Source organism: Argentina anserina, chromosome 3 (genome assembly GCF_933775445.1).
Source record: "Argentina anserina chromosome 3, drPotAnse1.1, whole genome shotgun sequence".
NCBI lineage: Eukaryota > Viridiplantae > Streptophyta > Magnoliopsida > Rosales > Rosaceae > Argentina > Argentina anserina.
In genome coordinates this window covers 3,735,244-3,754,998 of record NC_065874.1, presented here as the reverse complement: position 1 = coordinate 3,754,998, position 19,755 = coordinate 3,735,244, and the positions used below count along the sequence as shown (strand labels likewise).

Genomic DNA, 19,755 nt, shown 5'->3' with positions numbered 1-19,755 from the left:
GTAAAAATTGCCACATTGTTAACATGTTTACCAACTTCTTGGTTGTAAAAAAAAAAGTATAGTTGCATTAAATTAATTTCGATCTAGAGAATGTTCTATATTTTTTTCTCAAAAATTACGTACATAATATACAAATAACCACTTGATATCGACGATCGTAAATTAATTATCAGAAACTAAAGCCGGTTGTATGGTTGGTTTTCTACTAGAAAAATTTCATTAGGTATTGTCTTGGTAGACGTAGGGTTTAAATAAATTCCAACTCAATAAATTCTTACTTTGTAGGTACCACCATTGAGTAAAGTCAGAAACGACTTCTTCCATGATAATGCCATTTTTGTTTGAACTGATGAGAAGCTAGCCTTGTTGTGTCTACCGCGAAATATAGATCATGTAGACACCAACCGATTAATAACATAATTACCTAACAATTTCCAGTATCCAAAGTTCCAAACCCGCACGTGAAATGGAGAAATTTTTGATAGAAGACCTTGAAATGGTCTGTATGGACTAGGAGTTCACACATGCAGGATATTCAAAATCTTTTGATATTATAACTACAATTGATCGAGTTCGCGCTTTTGCGTAAGCATCATTTTCAAAATAATATCGACAAAATTGAGAAACAAAAACTTTCACTTCTGTTAATAGAATTAAGTGAGACGAAACCCGAAACTCGATCTTACTAGCACAAATGTGAACTCTATAATAGAAGTCCTTAACGGGGTTTGACTGCTGTATCCGCGCTGCATACCATACATACCGAATCGGACAGTAGATAGAGAATGTCTTGAAATACACGTGGGGTCTGTAGGATGTATGAACGGTGGATTAGAGACGTTGCACGCATGCAACGCTGCACCATAGAATTTTCCGTCATTAACGTACTCTAATTATGATAATTATCTAATCATTCCAGGGAAAAGTTGACTTTTTCGAAAGATCCAACAAACCGAAAAATGAAAGTTTACAGGAATGGAGTTAAGGAGGCATGGTCGACCTAGGCCCCTCTGTAAAGGCCCAGTATTATGCTCAACTATGGAGAGATTAATTGGAGACATAGACTATGGAGTCCCATACGACGTGCTAGGTTGCAAAGAAGAAGGACTAACATAATAGGAATAATGTTCTAATACCAAAACGCGATGTGACATGATGGTTTCGTTCAACTTAGAATGAATAAACTTTATAGAGATCTGCAGACGTAGTAATATTAGAAGAACCGCTCCAAGGTGCATCTGAGGAACGAATGAGACTACGACTTCCATTTGAGGATCTTCCCTGTGCATTCTGCTCAGACAAGTTTTCAAAGGCTCTTAACCTCGTCATATCATCACCGTGGATACTCTGATCAAGAGCCGGTTCATCAATGGCGGTCCGCCCTTTAAGCATACTCACTACGGCAGACATGATAGGCCTAAGTGCAGCTGTTGGATTGGCACATAGTAGAGCTACTTTGATAGTTCTAATTGCCTCTTTTTTATTGAAATCGGACCCCAACCTCGGATCCACAAGCTCCAGTAAGTTCCCTTCCCGTTGCAAAACAAGGGCCTAGAAATAAGCAGAGTAAGTCAGTATACATGTATGATCGAACTTTATATATAAAGTTACATATATACATGTACTATGAAGAGAGAAAAAATTTGAATGAAAGTTATTACCCAGTCCAGAAGACATTGAATGTTCTCATCGGGTCGATATTTCATGTTCTTTCCTGCAACAGTTTCTAATGCAACAATCCCAAAACTGTAGACATCTGTTTTATAGGTCAGACAGCCCCAGAGAGCATATTCAGGTGCCATGTATCCTCTGCAAAACAAGTAAATGGTGTTTCAGCATTACGTAACAATTTCTCTTGAAAATAGATATGACAAGTATCAACACTATATACGTAACACATTACGTTTGTATATGATTAAAATGAGCAAAACAAAATTAGCCTCAAGAATGAAGTTGATGCCATATACAGAAGCTTACATAGTTCCAGCAATCGTCTTGGTGCTAATGTGAGTGTTCTCGTCTTCGTCAAGTCTGGCCAAACCAAAGTCTGAAATCTTAGCATTGAGGTCTTGGTCCAGTAACACATTCGTAGTTTTGATGTCTCTATGTACAACCTTCACTGCCGATTCCTCATGCAAATAAGCCAGACCTTTTGCTATACCTAGGCATATTTTATGCCTTGTAGGCCAATCCAAGTTTAAGGAATCATCATCTGGACCTGCATTTAGCACACATACTTAATAATTGGGTCACTTTAGAACCTCTTAATACCTGATTTCAGGATTAATTCCAAGACTTGATAAGCTTACCGTACAAAGCGCGAGCAAGGCTATTGTTTTCCAAGTACTCATAGACCAACAATAACTGGTTTCCTTCAATACAACATCCATACATTTTAACCAGATTTGGATGCTGCAAACAAGAGATCAAGCCTATTTCATTCACAAACTCACGATTTCCCTGCTTCGATTTTGAGGATAGTTGCTTAACTGCAATTATAGTACCATCCAATAGTATACCCTGCATAAAAACATAGTAAAGCAGTTTTCAATCCTGATATAACTAGGCCATGGAAAGTTAACTGAAGAGATGAAAAAAGACATTAAGCCGATGGATTCAGACAACAGGATTCAGTCATATGGTACCTTGTAGACGGGCCCAAAACCACCTTCTCCAATTTTGTTTAATGGATCAAAGTTATTAGTCGCAGCTTTAATTTGCCTCAAAGTGAAAAGGCCAGTCTGCAGATCCAGTCCTTTCAAAACTGTACATAGAACCAGGTTAGAATATTACTAATGTCTAGGAAAGACATTCTTCAATTTTGACTTGGTATCTCACTAATCTAAGTGTGTGTTTCCTAATTCACATGTGAAATTTAAAAGTATAAGGCGAATGTACAGAGTAACAAAACCTTCTTCCCTTGATGGTTGGCTATCCATCAGACAACCTTTCCAACAGAGAATACCGCAAATTAAGAATGAAAGGCACACAATCGAAGCTCCAACTGAAATTCCAACCACAATACGCATATCTCTTTTGGAATGCTTGAACTCTACAGAGAAAAAAAAAGTTGACTTAAAAAAAGGAAATACATAAGCTCCAGTTTATAATATACAATAACAACAGCTGCAAATGAAATTTCCTTTAATAGTACACATCAATGCTGGTGTCTGTTTGAATTTTTGAAACATCAAATATGGATAGAAAACTGGAAACATATGCAACAACAGGAACAGATGACATAAACTTGTGTTTTGGTTCTTTTCAGTTATGGACTAGTACAATACAAATGTTTGTAAGGCCTATAATAAGACTATTATAACAGAAATTAAAAGAGTTTGTACAATGAAGATTAATACCAGACTCTACAGAAATGGCTGATATAAGGGGACCGTATATTCCTCTCCTTGGGGAAGCTGTTGTCCCTTTCCCAGACCAGTGAAACCGAATCTCTAGCGTTTTATTTTTAACCTGAACGGCCTTTGTCTCTTTAATGACTTCTTTATCAACACCTTTTGCTTCCTTTACAATATCAAAATCCTTCCATACGAGTTTCTCCTGTACCAAAAATGTCATCGATAAGAAACACTGTGTGGCACTAAAAGTTCACTAATTAATGGTATGACACACTACCTGAATATATACATCAAATATCCGTCTTCCAACACTTCGATAAGATCTATTGCCTCGGATTATTATCTCCGCAAAGTGAAGTTTCACAGTGTAATTTCCATCTCCTAAGCAGTTTGCATAATATGTGAGAGAAAGAGGAGTGAGGCGTGCATTTGTGTACAACTGAGAGTTTTCCATTCCAAGTGCTGATACATTATTTGCTATGTAGTCTTCAGATGTGATATTAGTATCCCAGAAAACTCCGGTGCTACTGGTTCCCCAATTAGGTCTCACTGGAACAAATTTTGCTCCTCCTCCTAGATCTCTATCATCTTCGTATTTGACTCCTCTTATTGTGATTTCTCGTCCACCACAATTTATATGTAATGAGTATTGAACTTTTACCAACAACAGATAATTAAAATATCAGATTAGAGAAAATATTTAAGTAGAAAATTATACATGGAACCTTAAGTTCACAACTGAGTTCCTTCTACAACATCTTTACAAAAGAAATAACTAAAAAGCTAACCATCGTATTCAGTCCAAGATACGTAATTATACCTTCTTTACATGGATGGTTATCCCAGCACGCTTCAGATAATCTAGAACAGATCGAGAAGCATTGGAATCAGTTGATGTTGTAAGTCAAATAATGTAATATTCCGAAAATTAGTATCTATTTTTCAATGAGTTTCCGGATATTACAGTAATTTTTTTATAAATTAATAGGTTCAGGACTAACAAAATTTATTATTTTAACGAGATATTAATATATAAATAAATTAATAATATATTACTTTATCGATTAATTAATAACTTATTAATTTATCGATTAATTAATAACTTATTAATTTATAAAAGTATAATAAATATTTTCTTTAATTTTTTCAAAGAAATGTTTTTACTCATTCATCTACCACATTGTTTGATTTATCACAGGTACCATTATTTAAAATATTATGTTTATCTATGTATTATATTATTTTATTTGATAATAATTAAATCAACAAAATTCTTCAATGAATCCTCAAAAAATGTAAAATTTATTATATAAATTATGTCATTATAAATTTATATATTTAATGGATTATATGAATTCTCAAATTTCTATTATTATATAAATTTAGGGAATTATTAATTAAACACATTAATCTTGAGTCGAGACTGACAAAAAGTATTATTTTAGTGAGATTATTAATTAATTAAGTATTAATTTAAATAGGTTCTACTGTATTAAGTCGGTCGTTGTCCAATGTCATAGTACGAATGTGAAAACGAAACGATTAAGTACTCGGAAATGTTAATTTTTAAAGGGTCCCAGAGTTGATTTTTATTCATTGGAAATCTCAGAAAATTTCTTCCATAAAAATCGTAGAGCTCGTAGACAGCGTATGATTTAGAGATGGTACGAAGAAGTTATAATCAACAAAAAAATTGGGCTCCGAAAATGTTAAGTATAAATATGAAATTTTACCATTTGAGTTTCATTTGTTGCGAAACCTTTTTTTTTCCTTCTTCCTACAGAGTCAAAAGTTTTCCTTCTGACTCGACCTGAACCTGGCAAACCCGACCCGGATTTTCCGGAGAGCTCTAGCAGTTCCAGGCGACGAGGCTAGCCCAGATCGTTTCGTCTCCTCCGTGCGCGACTCCCTCTGGTGGTGGCTTACACCAGTTCGTATTTTTCTGTGCGTATCGAAGGTCGCAAGTCGACCCGAAACCAGTTTTGCTGATTCCGGCGATTTCGGGCGACAACCCCAACCCATATCAACTTGTTTCCTTCCCGCCTTCACTCCTATCCGGTTGGAATCCTTCGAGTCGACATTGAAGTTGCTTGTTGGTAAGTTATGTTGACCTGAATTGAAACCTTTGATTTTGGTGCGACTGACACTTGTGATTCGTTGTGAATAGATGTTTTCTTCATTCTGGTATTGATTGTGCAAGTGTTGGAGTTAGGTTCCAAGTGTAGGGCGTCCAGCTTTAAGGTTTTCTTGCCGGCAGTGTTTTGCCAACTCTGGTCAAACACATTGAAGCTGCAGGTACGTGAAAAGTTGATATTACCATGATGTTCGTGTTAGTGAGAGTTGGAATAAAGAAATTTAGAGTTTTTGGGTCATTTCATGACAGCCTTCAACGTCCATTGTCGGCCAATGCTGCATTTCGAGATGGTAGCAGAGCTTTGTTTGTTTTGGGATTTAGGTTTACGATTTGGGGTTTCTACTAATTGGGTTATAGATATGGTGTGTGAAAGTTGGGTTCTGATACTCAGTTTAATAAAGAAATAGGTGCTGGGAACGACTCTTAATCCATAACCCACATTTTGATTGTCTTTGTTGTGTAATTTCTTGAGTTTTCTTTCTCGGTTTATCTTATAATTCCCCAGTTCTCCATTCTTTCCAGCTGCTTCTGCTTCTTCCTATGCTGCCCCCGGAGTCGACCTTAGAACCCTTCAGTCCGCTATTGAAAAGATTTGTAATTGCTGTAATTTTAGATGCATATAGGGATTGAATTAATTGACATGACTGGTTGCTAGTGATCGATCAAAAATAGTTTCTATTTTGAGATATGCAACTGTTGAGGTTTTGAGTTTGTTGAGTTAGTGTTGGTGTGTAATAGGCAAGTGATCATTGTAGTGCAGAAAGATAGTGGTGCGGTTAAAGAGGTGCTGGATCAGCTAGAGTTAGCTGGTTGGGCTAAGAAATGGACTTCTCAGCCATATGTGTCTCGACGTTTGGTCAGTCTTCATTACAATTGTCATATGGGCTATTCCAAAAATATTTGCAACATCTACAAATTAAATGCATACATCTACTTGAATCATCAGCATCATTATCTGTTGCTACATTGATTTTGACGGTTTCAAGTTTTGGCATTTGCCCACCAGACATCTCTAAGGGAACTAACAACTCTTGGGATTAAGAATGCCAACAATCTTGCAGTTCCGAGCGTCTGAAATGATGTAAGTACATTAATGATACTGGTAATTTGTTTAGGTTACTTGCGTAGAGAATGAGTCTGCATTTTCGCCTTTGTTTTTTCTGACTTTTAGTGAATCAGAAATGCTTGTATACTGATTTTAAGTTTATAACTACTAGGCACATTTCAAGTAATTGTTTATATGATATTCTAAGGCATTGCTTCCAATTTACTTTAGTTTATCTGGGTTGATATTCCAACTTTTGCATTGCTTTTAGTTCTTTTTCTTTTTACTTGCATTTAATTGTTTTTTTTCAATCATTTTCCAGCATAGAGCAGTATTGTTTTTTTTTAATATTTGTTATAAAGGGTAAAGTTAACTTCCCCCTAGTAGAGAAAGAAAAAAAGGTGGTCTTTGATATACTCTTTTGTTGTACTTGTAGTGGTGCAATAATCGTAACCAAGCCGTAAGCCGAGACGGATGTGCTAGGCTGATTTTTTTTCTGTTGAAAAATTATAAATTTGCGACGGACATGTAGGAACCATAGCAAGTGGTAAGCAATAAATTATAATAAGAGTAGACAAGAGAATTGTCTATGTCAGAGGGCAGTTTTCTGAAGGATGGTGCTAATTTAGGCACAGACATGTAAAATCGTCCCTAAGTGCATGAGAACCCCAAATGGAGATGGTACAAATAGGGTTGGACAGATTTTTCATCCCCATACCCTAATGGGCACAAATTATGTCCCTTATAAGCTGAATGGGTACGGAAACATGGTTGTGCCCTCTAATCGTCTCGCTAGTAGTGGTAGTGTGGCAACAACGGGGTTGTTTGTGATTCACTATCTGATGCTTGTCGAATACAAGCATGTTACCATTTAATTTGTGGTTATGGTTAACTATTGAGAATATTAGGGGTGGAATTAGATTTCATTTGGTTCATTTTAAGGTAATCGTACCTTGATTCAATATAAATGTGGTTGTAACGATTTGTCAAAGTGTTCCGTGACTTTGGGAGGTCTCGGAGAAAGAGTTGTCTCGAATGACAAGTCTTCGGGTTAGATTGAGCTAGAACTATATTAAGTTCAATTGTTAGTAGTTGGAGTTTTGATTATTTAAGAAGGTTAATTCGTGTGGATTCGAGGTTGAGTTCTATGTGGTTCCTACTTAGCAATTTTTTGAAGTAATATGAAGACTTTAATTAGTCTTTAATGAAGTTGTGCCTTGAGCGATGTAACTTCGAGTTACTTTAGGTGAGGGGAGTTGGACCTTGACCATTGTTTTTTGTACCTCAAATGATATTAAGTTGTGATCTTGCTATGATTAGGTTACTTGATGCCTTTGGTACAGATTGATTTCGGTGATTGGTAGCTTCTTTGTTGTGAGAAAACATAGTAGTATTTCAAGTGAGTAAATCTCACTTGTCACAATTTAATTTGGGTTGTTAACATAGTCTTTATATCATCAACTTATATGAATTGTTCTAAAAATACATTTTGATTCTAAATTACATAAACTTGATCGTTTACGGTTTGTGGGTAAGTAAAATAAAATTTTAATAAAATAATTTTAAAAGGATTGGTGATTTTGGACTATGGTTAACGTTAAGTGTGAAATTATTAAGCATGTTGTTAATGATATAATATAGTCTATTTATACATGTATATTTAATGGTAATAACAATATGCATATACACATGGCTATATTATGTTCTATATTCTATATTGTTATTGTTGTGTAATTGGTTGATGTTAGTGGATGCAACTGGAAAGGAAGAAAATGTATATTTCGGTAATTTGGTTAATTTGTAAGACTTGTTCATATTGTGATGTTATGACTTATGAGAGTCGCTTGGTTTTTGTATAATATTATCATGAGTAAATTGATTATATTGTACATGTTGTTTTAACATTTGAGTTTTGTTAAAACATTTTTTGGTCTTCTGACATGGTGATAGCAATTAAATCGGGAACCAAGCATTTGGCCGAGTGATTGGTTATGAACAATTAGAGCTCTAGTTTGTCTGCCGATGTATGACATGAGAGGTAATTTAGTGGGGTTATATGAGTCTCATGAGTGCATGTTTTTAAAAAGGAATTTAATTGCGATATGTTTTCGTTGGTTGTTGAGTTGTTAAGTTCCCAAGTTATGATTGTTGTCATGCATTTCCCTTTGAAAAATAGATATTAAGTTTTTAATGAAACCATTGTGTGAGTTGTTTCTTGATTTCATGGTTTTGGGTTGCATTCAGGCTTTCTTGTCCACTGCATTTTGTTATATATTTAAGTGAGTTTCTGAACCATTAATATTTATCATGCAGATATGCATGTGTTGTGAAATTTAAATGTCGTTGCTTGTATATTATAAGCATGTTATTATTAAGTCAAATTTACTCATACGAGTTTTAAAAGCTTACCGGATTTGTTGTTTACAATTTATGGTGTAGGGTTAATTGTGCAGGTTAATGTTTGTGTTTGAGGTGAGAGAGTTCGGAGAAGTAGCGACAATGGTAGATCGATTGTGTTTTAAGAATTGTCTTGTATTAATTCTTTGTAAAACATTGTATGTGTATTTTATTTAAAATCTAGTTTGAGTTGTCCTGTCTTCAAATTTGAATTTTTTTTGTTACTCAAAATTCGCGAGGTGACAAATAAAGTGAAAAGAAAAGAGAAATTGGCTTCATCAATGTTTAAAGACAGTAACTTACGAGTTGTTGGGTGAAGAAGCGCTTTTAAAAACGTTCCTGATACATGCCCAATCAGTTGAAAAAGAAAATATAGGGTGAATTAAGAATGTAGTGTGTGCTAAGTATGCCAACTAACATAGAAAACAGCTCTTACAGGTATTCACTGCATGTAGATGGCTCAGAGTCCTTGGAAAAATTATTGTAAGAAACATCTATCTGGCTGCACAAACATTTGATAAAAATGAAAGCTGAGTACCTTTAAGTTGTTTATGCTAGAGTATTGATAAAAGTTCGTTGATGTAGATGCTTAAAGAATAGTAATGTTAGAATTCAAGTGTCCTGGTCAATGATGGTTTAAATGCTACAAGCAATTCATATGAAAGGAAAAAAAAATTCAATAACTGCTTAAACAATTCAAATATAAGAATAAAATGAAAAAAACTGAGAATCAAAGCAAATTTATTTGGATAGAAGACATACTAGCGGTTATCTTTGGACTTAATCCATTCTGGAATAGAACCATTGAGTAAGTTGCTTGTCAGATATCTGTTCCAGAAGAAATCAGTCACATTTTGTTGAATTAATCAAAACTATTTGCAAAAGGTTGGTTACATGAGATAGATTTATGCTCATTTATACATGAAGATTGTATGAAGGGGAGCCCCCTTGCATCATGATGCTTGCTAATCGTGACATATGAAATTCACATTTCTTACATGTACTGCAAATCGTCTGGATCCAGAACCATAGCTTCAACATTAGGAAAATTTCCTTCCAATCTGTTGAAGCTGAGATCTCTGTAAGATAGTAAGTAGAGGATGCTATAAGAACCAGAAGGTTACTATTGAAAAACTTAACTGAGAAGATAAAACCTCATTCATCAAACTACAATCGAGAAAGTATTAACTGAATGAGCCTTGTGAACTTGATGAGAAGTAGAATAATAAATAAGTAAATAGCAGTATTACAGTTTATTCAAATTTGGCATTCCTCTTAGATCAGGAATAGGTCCATATAAATTACAGCTCCTTAGCATTCTGCAATAACTCAATATTAGCATAGTTACGCATAAACATGAGTTACTCTAGAGTTATAGATGGAAAAGAATACAATATGTTCTAGACTTACAATCTTTTCATGCTTTTCATAATTGTCAGGTTCGGAAATACTGAACCTCCTCCATTCAAGTCACTGATCCTTCTGCAAGAATTGCGAGAGCATCACATAAATAATTGTTAAGAAAAATAATTGCACTGCTATGAAGCACCTGTAGTATAGTATAGTACTGTACATGTAGATCGAATTTGGTATTTTGGTATACTTGTAATGCAATGAAGGTCTAGATGTGGAACTCACAGTTCTGTTAATTCACTCAAGACAGATATGCTAGACGGAATTGGGCCTTGCAGACCACTAGCTTGGATCTCTCTGTCAAATACAACATTCAATATGGATAGAGATCACATCAAATTATAATTTACGAATTATCATATAATATCAAAAAGCACCTACAATTTTACAAGTTGACTCCAGCTTCGGAAATAGTCAGTTATTCTGCCAGTGAAGTTATTACTGCTAATCCTCCTGTATAAATGTATAATAGAGGGAAAATTCATAACATTACAGAAGAACATTTCTTATAATGAAAAATGTGAGTCATTATGTGAAGTGATACTTACAATTCTGTTAGTTTGGTCAGATTAGTAAGTTCCACTGGAAACACTCCTGTGAGATTGTTTGCACTTAAAATGCTGTAGATCAATACCAGAGCCAACTTAACAGTTACATACTTTTTCAAGTTATTCAATAATTTTTGTTCAAATTTTCAAACCAATAATGAAATATTAAAAACTAAGGACGGAAGAAAAGAAGAAGCTTACAGATTCTGCAAGTTAACTAAATTCCCGAGCTCCGGAGGAACAGTTCCATTGAACATGTTAGTCTCTAGGTTCCTGAAAACATATGCTCCCTTTATCAAGCAGATAATGAAATAAAGCTTGATTTGATGATTTGACAAACACAAGGAAGTGATTTAGAGAGAGAGAGAGAGAGAGAGAGAGAGAGAGAGAGAGAAAGAGAGAGTGGCGGAACATACAAGTATCTTAGAGTGGTAATGTTTCCTAGGAAGGCAGGGATTGGTCCAGTTAAGTTGTTCACATTGAAGGACCTGCAGTTCACTCGTAGTCTTAGTTCAATCATTATAAGCCATTATTGGCCAACCATAATGTGAAGATGAGAAGTGCATTTACATATATTCCAGCTTTGTAGAGCCCCATTCACTCGGTATATTACCACTAAGAAAGTTCCTCGTGAAATCGCTGTAAACAAGGGCAAATTTATAGATCATAAGAGTAGGATATGAGAAATCTTAAAAATTTCGGACGGTATCATTGTACATCAAAAAATACTTACATTAGTGTAAGGTAGGGTAATTTTGCAATAGACGGAGGAAGAGCACCAGCAAGATCTTGCCCTAGGAGAATACTGTATCAAATAAACAGTCAGTTCTGATCGTAACAGTAAAATTTGCTGAAAACGTAGTCATGTTATCCTACATTTCATCTTAAATAACAAAAAGGGTTTCTCCTAAATTGGGAAGGAAAGAAAACAAGCACCCACCTAGCCACCTACGCGTCTGCTCACACACTTGCAGTGCATGAAAAACCAACTCAAAGATTGCAATTCAAACCCAATAAGGATATTCTAGAGGAAAGGAAAACATATATATATGTAGACGTGAGATGCACCTACATGTTAATGACGTGACATGAGCCATCAGGAAAGGAGCAGTTGCAAGTGAGAGTGTTGTTGAATTGAGGCCTGTCAGCAGGCTTTGGGGTAGCCCAGCTTGTGTGGGTTGAGTCATTCAGGCACGGGTCCACGTCGAAGTCCCAGTCTGTTTTTCCAATCTCTGCAGCAATTTCTTTTAGGGCAGCCACTGCATATATAAGGGTCTGTTTAAACTAATTGTTATTAAGATCACGGGTTGAGGATTAAATAACAGGTCGTTGTAGTATAGTGGTAAGTATTCCCGCCTGTCACGCGGGTGACCCGGGTTCGATCCCCGGCAACGGCGTTTTTTTTATTTTGCCTAGTTTTCAAAATAGTGCCACCACGGCACCACCTATACGCCTTAATGCCACCATCTTCTTTCATTTTCATTTTTACAGTTCTCAATCAGAAGGACAGTGTGATTCATAACTGAACACCATCATTTCAGAAAAGAGATCAAAAGGGAAGGCCAGGAGGGATTCAGACTCTTTGAAAAAACCGAAAATTTATACCTTTTTAGGTCTGATCGAGCTAATTTTGGTGTTGTAGACGAAAACCAAAAGCAAGCTCACATGATCACATGCAAATTATCTGATGTGAAGAGGAAATATTCCGACGAAGATAAAGATACAGGTGAGGAATAAGGATTGTGTACCGTACCTTCAGAAGCAGGAAGACGAGTTGTAAGCGCCTCGACTTGGACTAATATTACAATATTGCAGAGAACCAATATCACAACTAAGATAACGTTCATGATGGTTTTCCGATCACTATTGAGAAGAAATAAACCAGCTCTGATTGCCATTTTCATTTCTTCATGCATCCAATACTAATCTTTCTCTCAGAAACTTGGTCCTCCTTGATGAGCTACTGCTTATTTTCTTGGTCCTTCGTCTATCTACGTATCACCTACTGTATATAACTCATCATAATTTGATTAATAATTGAAGAGACCTGAGACAAAGACCTGTGGATAATCGAGATACAATGTTTGTGCGATTAAGTCATGCATGTGCTTTAATTTTCCGACGTAAAATTAATATTTACACTAGGCGCAGACTGATCTGGTTTGACATTAGGGTTGTCTGCCCATTTAGTCTACCCAATATGTAAAAAGCAATCGAAAAGAGGATAGAGGATGACTGCGCCGGACTATGATGTTTTCCCTTGTTTATCTTTGGAGTCAAAATACACAAAAGAGTGAAAGGACTGCGATTATGGTGGACGTCTTCTTCTCAGAATCATGGTACGTAACCTATGTTTTACTCGTAAAAAATGCCACATTTTTTAACATGTTTACCAACTTCTTGGTTGTAAAGAATATATATATATACAGGCCTTCTTGGCTGCGGAGGTCCGCACCAAGATTTTGGTGCGGATTTCCATCTTTTTACCACTTTTTGATCGAATTTTCTCATCTCCACCGTCTAGTATCTAGATAATATTGTGTAGATCATCTCTGCAAAATTTCAGTCAATTTGGTAATCGTTAAGTCACTCAAAATTGTGTTTTTCTGTTAACAATATGAACGGTAACGGTTCGACAGAATTCGGTCCGTCTATTTGTTATTCGATTTTGAGGGCCTTAACGATTACCAAATTGGCTGAAATTTTGCAGAGATGATCTACACAATATTATCTAGATACTAGACGGTGGAGATGATAAAATTCGATCAAAAAGTGGTAAAAAGATGGAAATCCGCACCAAAATCATTGGTGCGGACCTCCTTAGCTGAGAAAATCCGTATATATATATATATATATATATAGTTTCACTAAATTAATTTTGATCTAGAGAATGTCTATTTCAATTTTTTTCTCAAAACTTACATACATAATATAGTAATTAATATACTAATAACCTTCATGATGAAACCATCTTGATTTCGATCTTAAATTAATCATCAGAAATTAAAGCTGGTTGTATGATTAGTAATAATGTGTCCCTTTCTACTAGAAAGATTTCATTAATTAGGTATTGTCTTGGTTCACATAGAGTTTAAATTTAAAATTGCAACTGGATAAGGGTGTAGGGACCAAGATATTTATCAAAGTCAGAAACGATCTCACTACTACAAAATCCCTATTAGCACCCCATGTTTAGGCACTAAATATTTATCAGTGCCAAAAATTGAATAGTGGTACACTGATATTTAAGATCGGTGGGTATATTTTTCCTCTTACTGACAATCAGTGTGCATTGTATACAGTAAGTGCAAGATAATACCTGTTTATTCCTTTAATACTGTTAATGGTGTTAAAATTGTAAATACTGCGGCTAGTGAAACTGACACGTAAGCTTTCGTGAACATTGCTGATTATTTTTAGCCGTCAGATTACGATGAGCTGATCTAACACCCCACACCAATCCTTAATCCCTCGAGAACAAAACTTCAAACTTGAAACTTCAGATCTCGTTTAGGTATGTTTCTTTTCCCAACTCATTTAGTATTCTAGATTGTCAACTACTGAAATCGTCATCAAACCTGCCGACGGCAAGCGCCAGAAGAAGTACAAGTAGGTAAACTTGTGTTCGTATTTTAGGTTTTGTAGTTGGTTAAACTTATCGAATTGGCCAATCTCATTCGATCAACAATAAGTGCTGGAAACTCTTATGGAAATTGCCTACTTTTCCTAAAGTCAGACACTTTTTATGGAGGGTTTATCTTCGGCTATTCCTACTTTCTTAGCATTATTCAAGAAGAAGATAAAAAATTCTCCTATGTGTCCAGTGTGTGGCCTGATGGAGGAATCAATGGAACATATACTTTTTCTGTGTACGTGGGTTGAGACTGTATGGTTTGGTTCTTTTTTGGGTCTTAGAATTGATAAACAAGCATTCACTACTCTGGACAATTGGTTTCTACAATTCTCTTCAAGTTTATGTATCAAAAATGATAGAGTTTGGGCACTTACAGTGGCTTGTTTCCTGTGTTGGTCAATTTGGAAGGCACGGTGTAACTTCATCTATCAAGCCACACCATTGAACCCGGCAGTGATTATCAAAAAGGCCATGAACACCGCGTCAGATTTCTTTGGAACACAGTGCACTCCAATATTTTCCAAGCCCGATCGCTTGCCTGCTACATGGTCTCCTCCCCAAATTGGCGTCGTTGCTGTTAACACTGATGCTTGTTGGGTGGATGACTTCAAGGGAGGATTGGGGGTGATTGCCCGAAACCATCATGGCATATTGGTGGGGGGATTGGCTGGTCCTCTGAGAACCGAATCGGCTCTAATGGCAGAAGCTCTGGCGCTGCTTGCTGGGGTCAAGATGGCAATGGATCTGAACTTGAAAGTAGTTGACTTTAGATCAGACTCTAAAATGGTGATCAGTGAGCTTCAATCCCCTCTCACTTCCCCTTGCAGGATATGGCAGATCGCTCTTATTATTGATGAGATAAGATGGCGATCTGAGTACTTCGATCATGTCAACTGGACTTGGTCTCCCCGAGAAGCTAATTGCGCTGCCCATGCAGCTGCACAGCTTGGTAATAAGATGTTGGGCTCCCACAGCTAGTTGGAGACTCCCCCACCATCCCTCACTCTGGTTCTTAGAAACGATGGCTTACCTTGTCCTCATGTTGCTTGATTATTGGCTGGAGAGTTTCTTCTCCAGTACCTCTTTTTGTATCGTGTCTGTTCTTCTTCCTTTTGCCCTGTGTATTGAGATTAGAGCAGCTCGTTTTTCTTTGTTGTAGCTGGATCTCATCAGTAGATGGGTTGTTGGGCTCTGCTTGTTTTATGAAGTATTCTCATTAACCAAAAAAAAAAACTTATCGAATTGTGAATTCACTGTTTAATTTGTGGATTTTGTGCTCAATTAGGGTTTTGTTTGTGGAATTGATTAACAAATTGGTTTTTAGCAGGCGATTTGTGTTTTATATGTCTATTTTTTTTGCATTTGATTAACTGAAATCAGTGATTTGCTTCAGATTTAGGTTAAAAATTATATGCTTTCAACTGTTGACAGTTCATATTATATCTCTAAGCCATGAAGAAGTTACTGCTAAATCAGATTGCAAGGTAGTTCTGCCATTATATCTCGTTCAATGGTCACCATTTCTTTTATTGTTCAAGGGTCACCATTTTCTTGTTTATAGTTTGAGATTTATCTTATTGAACTAAGCCTTGATTTTGTGAGTTCTTGATACTGCAGTTCCATTACACTATAAGGAATTAATTGAGTGCATGTTTGTTTGGAAGGTTATATTTAAGAATGAGATTGGATGCTTTCTGGGTTAAGTGGTCCTGGTTCATGGAATTGGTAAGTATGTTTGTGGTAAGCTTTATCATTGTAATAGGAGTGCGTAGAGTTGCAGTAACATTGGATTATCTAATGATATGATATGTTGTCATGCTAGGATTTTTTGGTTGCAAAGGAGGCAGAAAAGCTTCAAAGATATCGCACCCCATGGTACTACAATCGGTCCCAATAGCACCCCCACATACTGATGCTCTTACCATGGTTGAATATTTGTTGCTTTGAAAAGTTGAGCTTCAATGAAAGTGAGTATCGTTCTTTTCTTCTTTCAATTGTTTCCAATGCTATCAGTGGTCTTCTACTACTTTAATGCCATGTTTACTTACCTGGAATGAAGTTATATTCTGCTGGAATCAATTCCATTCCGGCGTTTACCTGCCAAGAGGAATGGAATTCATGATGGGGCCCACCTCCAAAACTGGAATGAATTCCGGAAGAGACCTGGAAATGTAATACTAAGGGGGGAGGTCGGAATGGGAGGGAATGAAATTTCTTCCAAAAATATCCTTACCCCTCTAATTTGAATATATCAGTTGTGTGTTTGGTTTGACATGTAGACAATACATAGTAACTTAATAAGCTTCTACTTAACTAGCCATAGCTATAAAATGACATACTTAATTTCTTTTTCATCTCACTAATGTTTGTTATTTTGCATTTGGCTCTATATTTAGTTAATCAAATGTGAAGCATTCAACATTAAATTGTCTGATCTTGCAATATGATATAATTTATAGTCTCCTAAAATTATATCATATTGTCCAAATAACTACATTCAATTCACATATGATCCCATGATAATAGGTGAAATCTTGATAAAATGCATATTTGTAAAAATGTATTTTGGTAATTAACTTAAATTTAATTATGATTTCTTATTGCAAGTAAACAACAACAATTGTAACTAGTTTCTTTTTTATTCCTCCGTATTATTCCATTCCGTCTCTCATTCCTTCTGATTCATATTCCATATTAATTCAATTCCAGGTAAGTACACGTGCCATAAATCCTCTTAGTTTTCTATCACCTTGATCAGTTGAAAACATATTGATCATAATATTGTAAAGATATGATCATATTGATCATGTTTATCAATCATGACTATGATTGATAAAGATAATAAATAATATTGATCATATTCATGACTATCTATTTTGGTCATGCACTTTCCCTTTACTAAGCTCATGCGACGTGCTAGGTTGCAAATAGGACTAATATAAAATGTTCTAATACCAAAACGCAATGTGACATGGTGGTTAATTTATAATTGTTCTAAATATATATATATATATATATATAGTCCCTATCCAGAGTGAAGGTTCACTCTGAAGTTTAAGAGTGAAGTTCCAATTTTGGCACACTTTTCGGTCAAATTTTTTCACCATAAGCGATTCAATATTTAAGTATTCTATTCAAGATCATCTATACAAAATTTCATCTGATTCGGATATCGTTAAGGTATTGAAATTAGATTAAATCAATGAATGAATTAAAATTGTTCAACGTGAACCGTTCGTGTAAATCCCAATTTTGAAAGTTCAAACCATTGTCAAATTGGATGAAATTTTATAGAGATGATCTTGAATAGCATACCTAAATATTGAATCACTTATGATGAAAAAATTTGATCGAAAAGTGTGTCAAAATTGGAACTTCACTCTGTAATTTCAGAGTGAAGTTTCATTTTGGATATAGATTGTATATATATATATATATATATTCTCTATCCAGAATGAAGTTTCATTATGAAATTTTAGCACATTTTTCGGTCAATTTTTTTTACCATAAGCGATTCAATATTTAAGTATGTTATTTAACATGACTTGAGCCGTCAAAGAAGGAGCAGTCAGTGCGTTGTTGTATAGAGGCCTGTCAGCAGATTTTGGGGTCGTCCAGCTTGTGTGGCTTGTGTCATTTGAGTCTTTTTTGCCTAGTTGTGTAGCAATTCCTCGTAGGGCTTGCTGCAAACACAAATCAAACCCTTCCACGACTACATTTTCTGTATTCAAATTCAAGACTTTCGATTCTGCATCGAATCCTTATGGAGATAGTCCGGAAGTGGGAAGTGATTGTAAAGTTGAAAATCTGGAGGATCCGGTTATCACCGACTTGTTATCCAGCACTACCACCCAGGCGACTTAACGAAAAAGACATCCCCCTCCTGTTTTTTTGGCCATGTGTATTTGGGTAGACGGGGGAGACCGCCCATTAACCCAAAAGCCCAGTACCATAATAAACCACGGGGTTTTTTGGGTCAATGGATGAAATTCATTAAAGGCTGACGATATAGTAGTAGGAGCAGAAGAACCGCTCCATGATGCATCAGAAGAAGGTATTAAGCTTCGAGTCCCACCAGCTATCTCTTGTGTAACCTGGTCAAATGGATTTCTCAAGGCTGTTAACCTCATTTCCTCACTATATATACTTGGATCCATAGTCCACTCGTTGACAGGGGTTCTCCCTTCAAGCATAAGCACAACTGCAGACACAGTAGGCCTTAGTGCAGCTGCTGGATTGATGCATTGAAGAAATCCGACCAGCTCCACTAAACTATATTGTTGTTGCAAAACAAGAGCCTGCAATAGATATGCAACAAAATTCTCTAAGAACACAGTTTCTCTAAGGAAGGACTCTTAAATTACTGAAAGGCATAACAATTGAAGACTTACAAAGATTCCATGAGGATACTACTCCTCAAGTCTGGAAATGATGAACTGTATCCACTTAAATCACCGATCCTTCTGCAATAATTTGCATTATGATTCTAATAAAAATGCCAACTTTGGGGTTCATATAGAACCATCAATCTGTATACATTGAAATGGATCGAAGGACAGAAGATGAATCTAATTCCTCAAAGAATAAGGAAATGATACAACCAAAAGGAAAGGGAACATATTTAAAGATAAAAAAAATCAGTATGAAAATGGAACTACTAATCTGCAGATACATCTATAGAATTCTCACCTCTGCGAGCTGTATTGATTCTGGGTTGATTTCGCAGGAGTCAACGCCAGAAATGGTAGAGGCGGAGGGGAATGTTTGGACTGTCGTTTGTGTTTGGCTCATAGTTGAACTGTCAGTTCCTCTTTGGCTCTCGCCGCCAGTTTCTCCTACCCAGAATCTTCTCCGGCCCACTCAACGGTCTCTGATCGTTGCGCAAACACATTTGCAGCCTCTCAATTTTGAGGAAGAGATTTATAGCGAAGAACTGAAAGGAGTCCAGACATGGTACAGTGGTCACTTGATTGCGGTGGAATATGGAACTGGAGAGACTAGATCTCCAAAAAAGGGTATTGGAGATCAATAGAAGGAAGAGGACTGCTTCCTCGTCGACTATGATCAATTCTGAGATTCTAGGGTAGGCAATGAGTGGGTCTGCCTGGACGACCACTTTGGTGAAGTTTTAATCATTCACCGATCCAGAATTACTTGTTGGAACTATTCTTTGTCTGGATTGCATTCTAGATTAGCCCTTGTCCGACTGTAATATATTGATCCGCAAA

General features: G+C 36.0%; 3 protein-coding genes, 1 long non-coding RNA gene and 1 other non-coding gene across 6 annotated transcripts in view; 3 read left to right on the top strand and 2 right to left on the bottom strand.

The window, feature by feature from the left end:
- Positions 1-12,870, bottom strand: part of LOC126785777 (uncharacterized) — a 32,954-nt gene extending 20,084 nt beyond the window's left edge. Inside the window, exons 1-5 of the mRNA XM_050511415.1 lie at positions 12,647-12,870; positions 11,966-12,152; positions 11,627-11,698; positions 11,464-11,532; positions 11,310-11,381 (exon numbers count right to left, since the gene is read on the bottom strand). Of these exons, the coding sequence (XP_050367372.1) occupies positions 11,310-11,381; positions 11,464-11,532; positions 11,627-11,698; positions 11,966-12,152; positions 12,647-12,809 (563 nt within the window). The 5' untranslated portion in view covers positions 12,810-12,870. The remainder of the gene's footprint in view (positions 1-11,309; positions 11,382-11,463; positions 11,533-11,626; positions 11,699-11,965; positions 12,153-12,646) is intronic.
- Positions 1,056-10,078, bottom strand: LOC126786561 (probable leucine-rich repeat receptor-like serine/threonine-protein kinase At3g14840). The gene is made up of 13 exons (XM_050512412.1): positions 9,931-10,078; positions 9,695-9,760; positions 9,369-9,434; positions 9,236-9,271; positions 4,177-4,217; positions 3,634-4,010; positions 3,360-3,558; positions 2,912-3,052; positions 2,646-2,764; positions 2,310-2,520; positions 1,978-2,218; positions 1,662-1,809; positions 1,056-1,551 (listed from the first exon to the last, which is right to left on the bottom strand). Exons 1-13 carry the CDS (start codon positions 9,960-9,962, stop codon positions 1,171-1,173), a joined length of 2,058 nt encoding a protein of 685 aa, XP_050368369.1. The 5' UTR covers positions 9,963-10,078; the 3' UTR covers positions 1,056-1,170.
- On the top strand, positions 5,149-9,130 carry LOC126786565 (uncharacterized). Its single transcript, XR_007671201.1, has 5 exons — positions 5,149-5,452; positions 5,569-5,651; positions 6,251-6,346; positions 6,497-6,571; positions 8,989-9,130. It is a non-coding gene; the product is annotated as an uncharacterized LOC126786565 (long non-coding RNA).
- TRNAD-GUC (transfer RNA aspartic acid (anticodon GUC)) lies at positions 12,219-12,290 on the top strand. Its single transcript has one exon. It is a non-coding gene; the product is annotated as a tRNA-Asp (tRNA).
- Positions 12,871-16,354: 3,484 nt separating the features above from the next.
- LOC126786564 (uncharacterized) lies at positions 16,355-19,559 on the top strand. 2 transcript variants are annotated; one of them, XR_007671200.1, is made up of 2 exons: positions 16,355-16,494; positions 16,587-17,044. XR_007671200.1 is itself a non-coding variant. In XM_050512415.1 (2 exons), the coding sequence occupies exons 1-2, from the start codon at positions 16,489-16,491 to the stop codon at positions 19,557-19,559; spliced, it is 312 nt and encodes a 103-aa protein (XP_050368372.1). In that variant the 5' UTR covers positions 16,355-16,488. The 2 variants fall into 2 exon arrangements, 1 of the variants encoding a protein (XP_050368372.1); XM_050512415.1 differs by lacking the exon at positions 16,587-17,044 and adding an exon at positions 19,254-19,559.
- Positions 19,560-19,755: the final 196 nt, after the last annotated feature.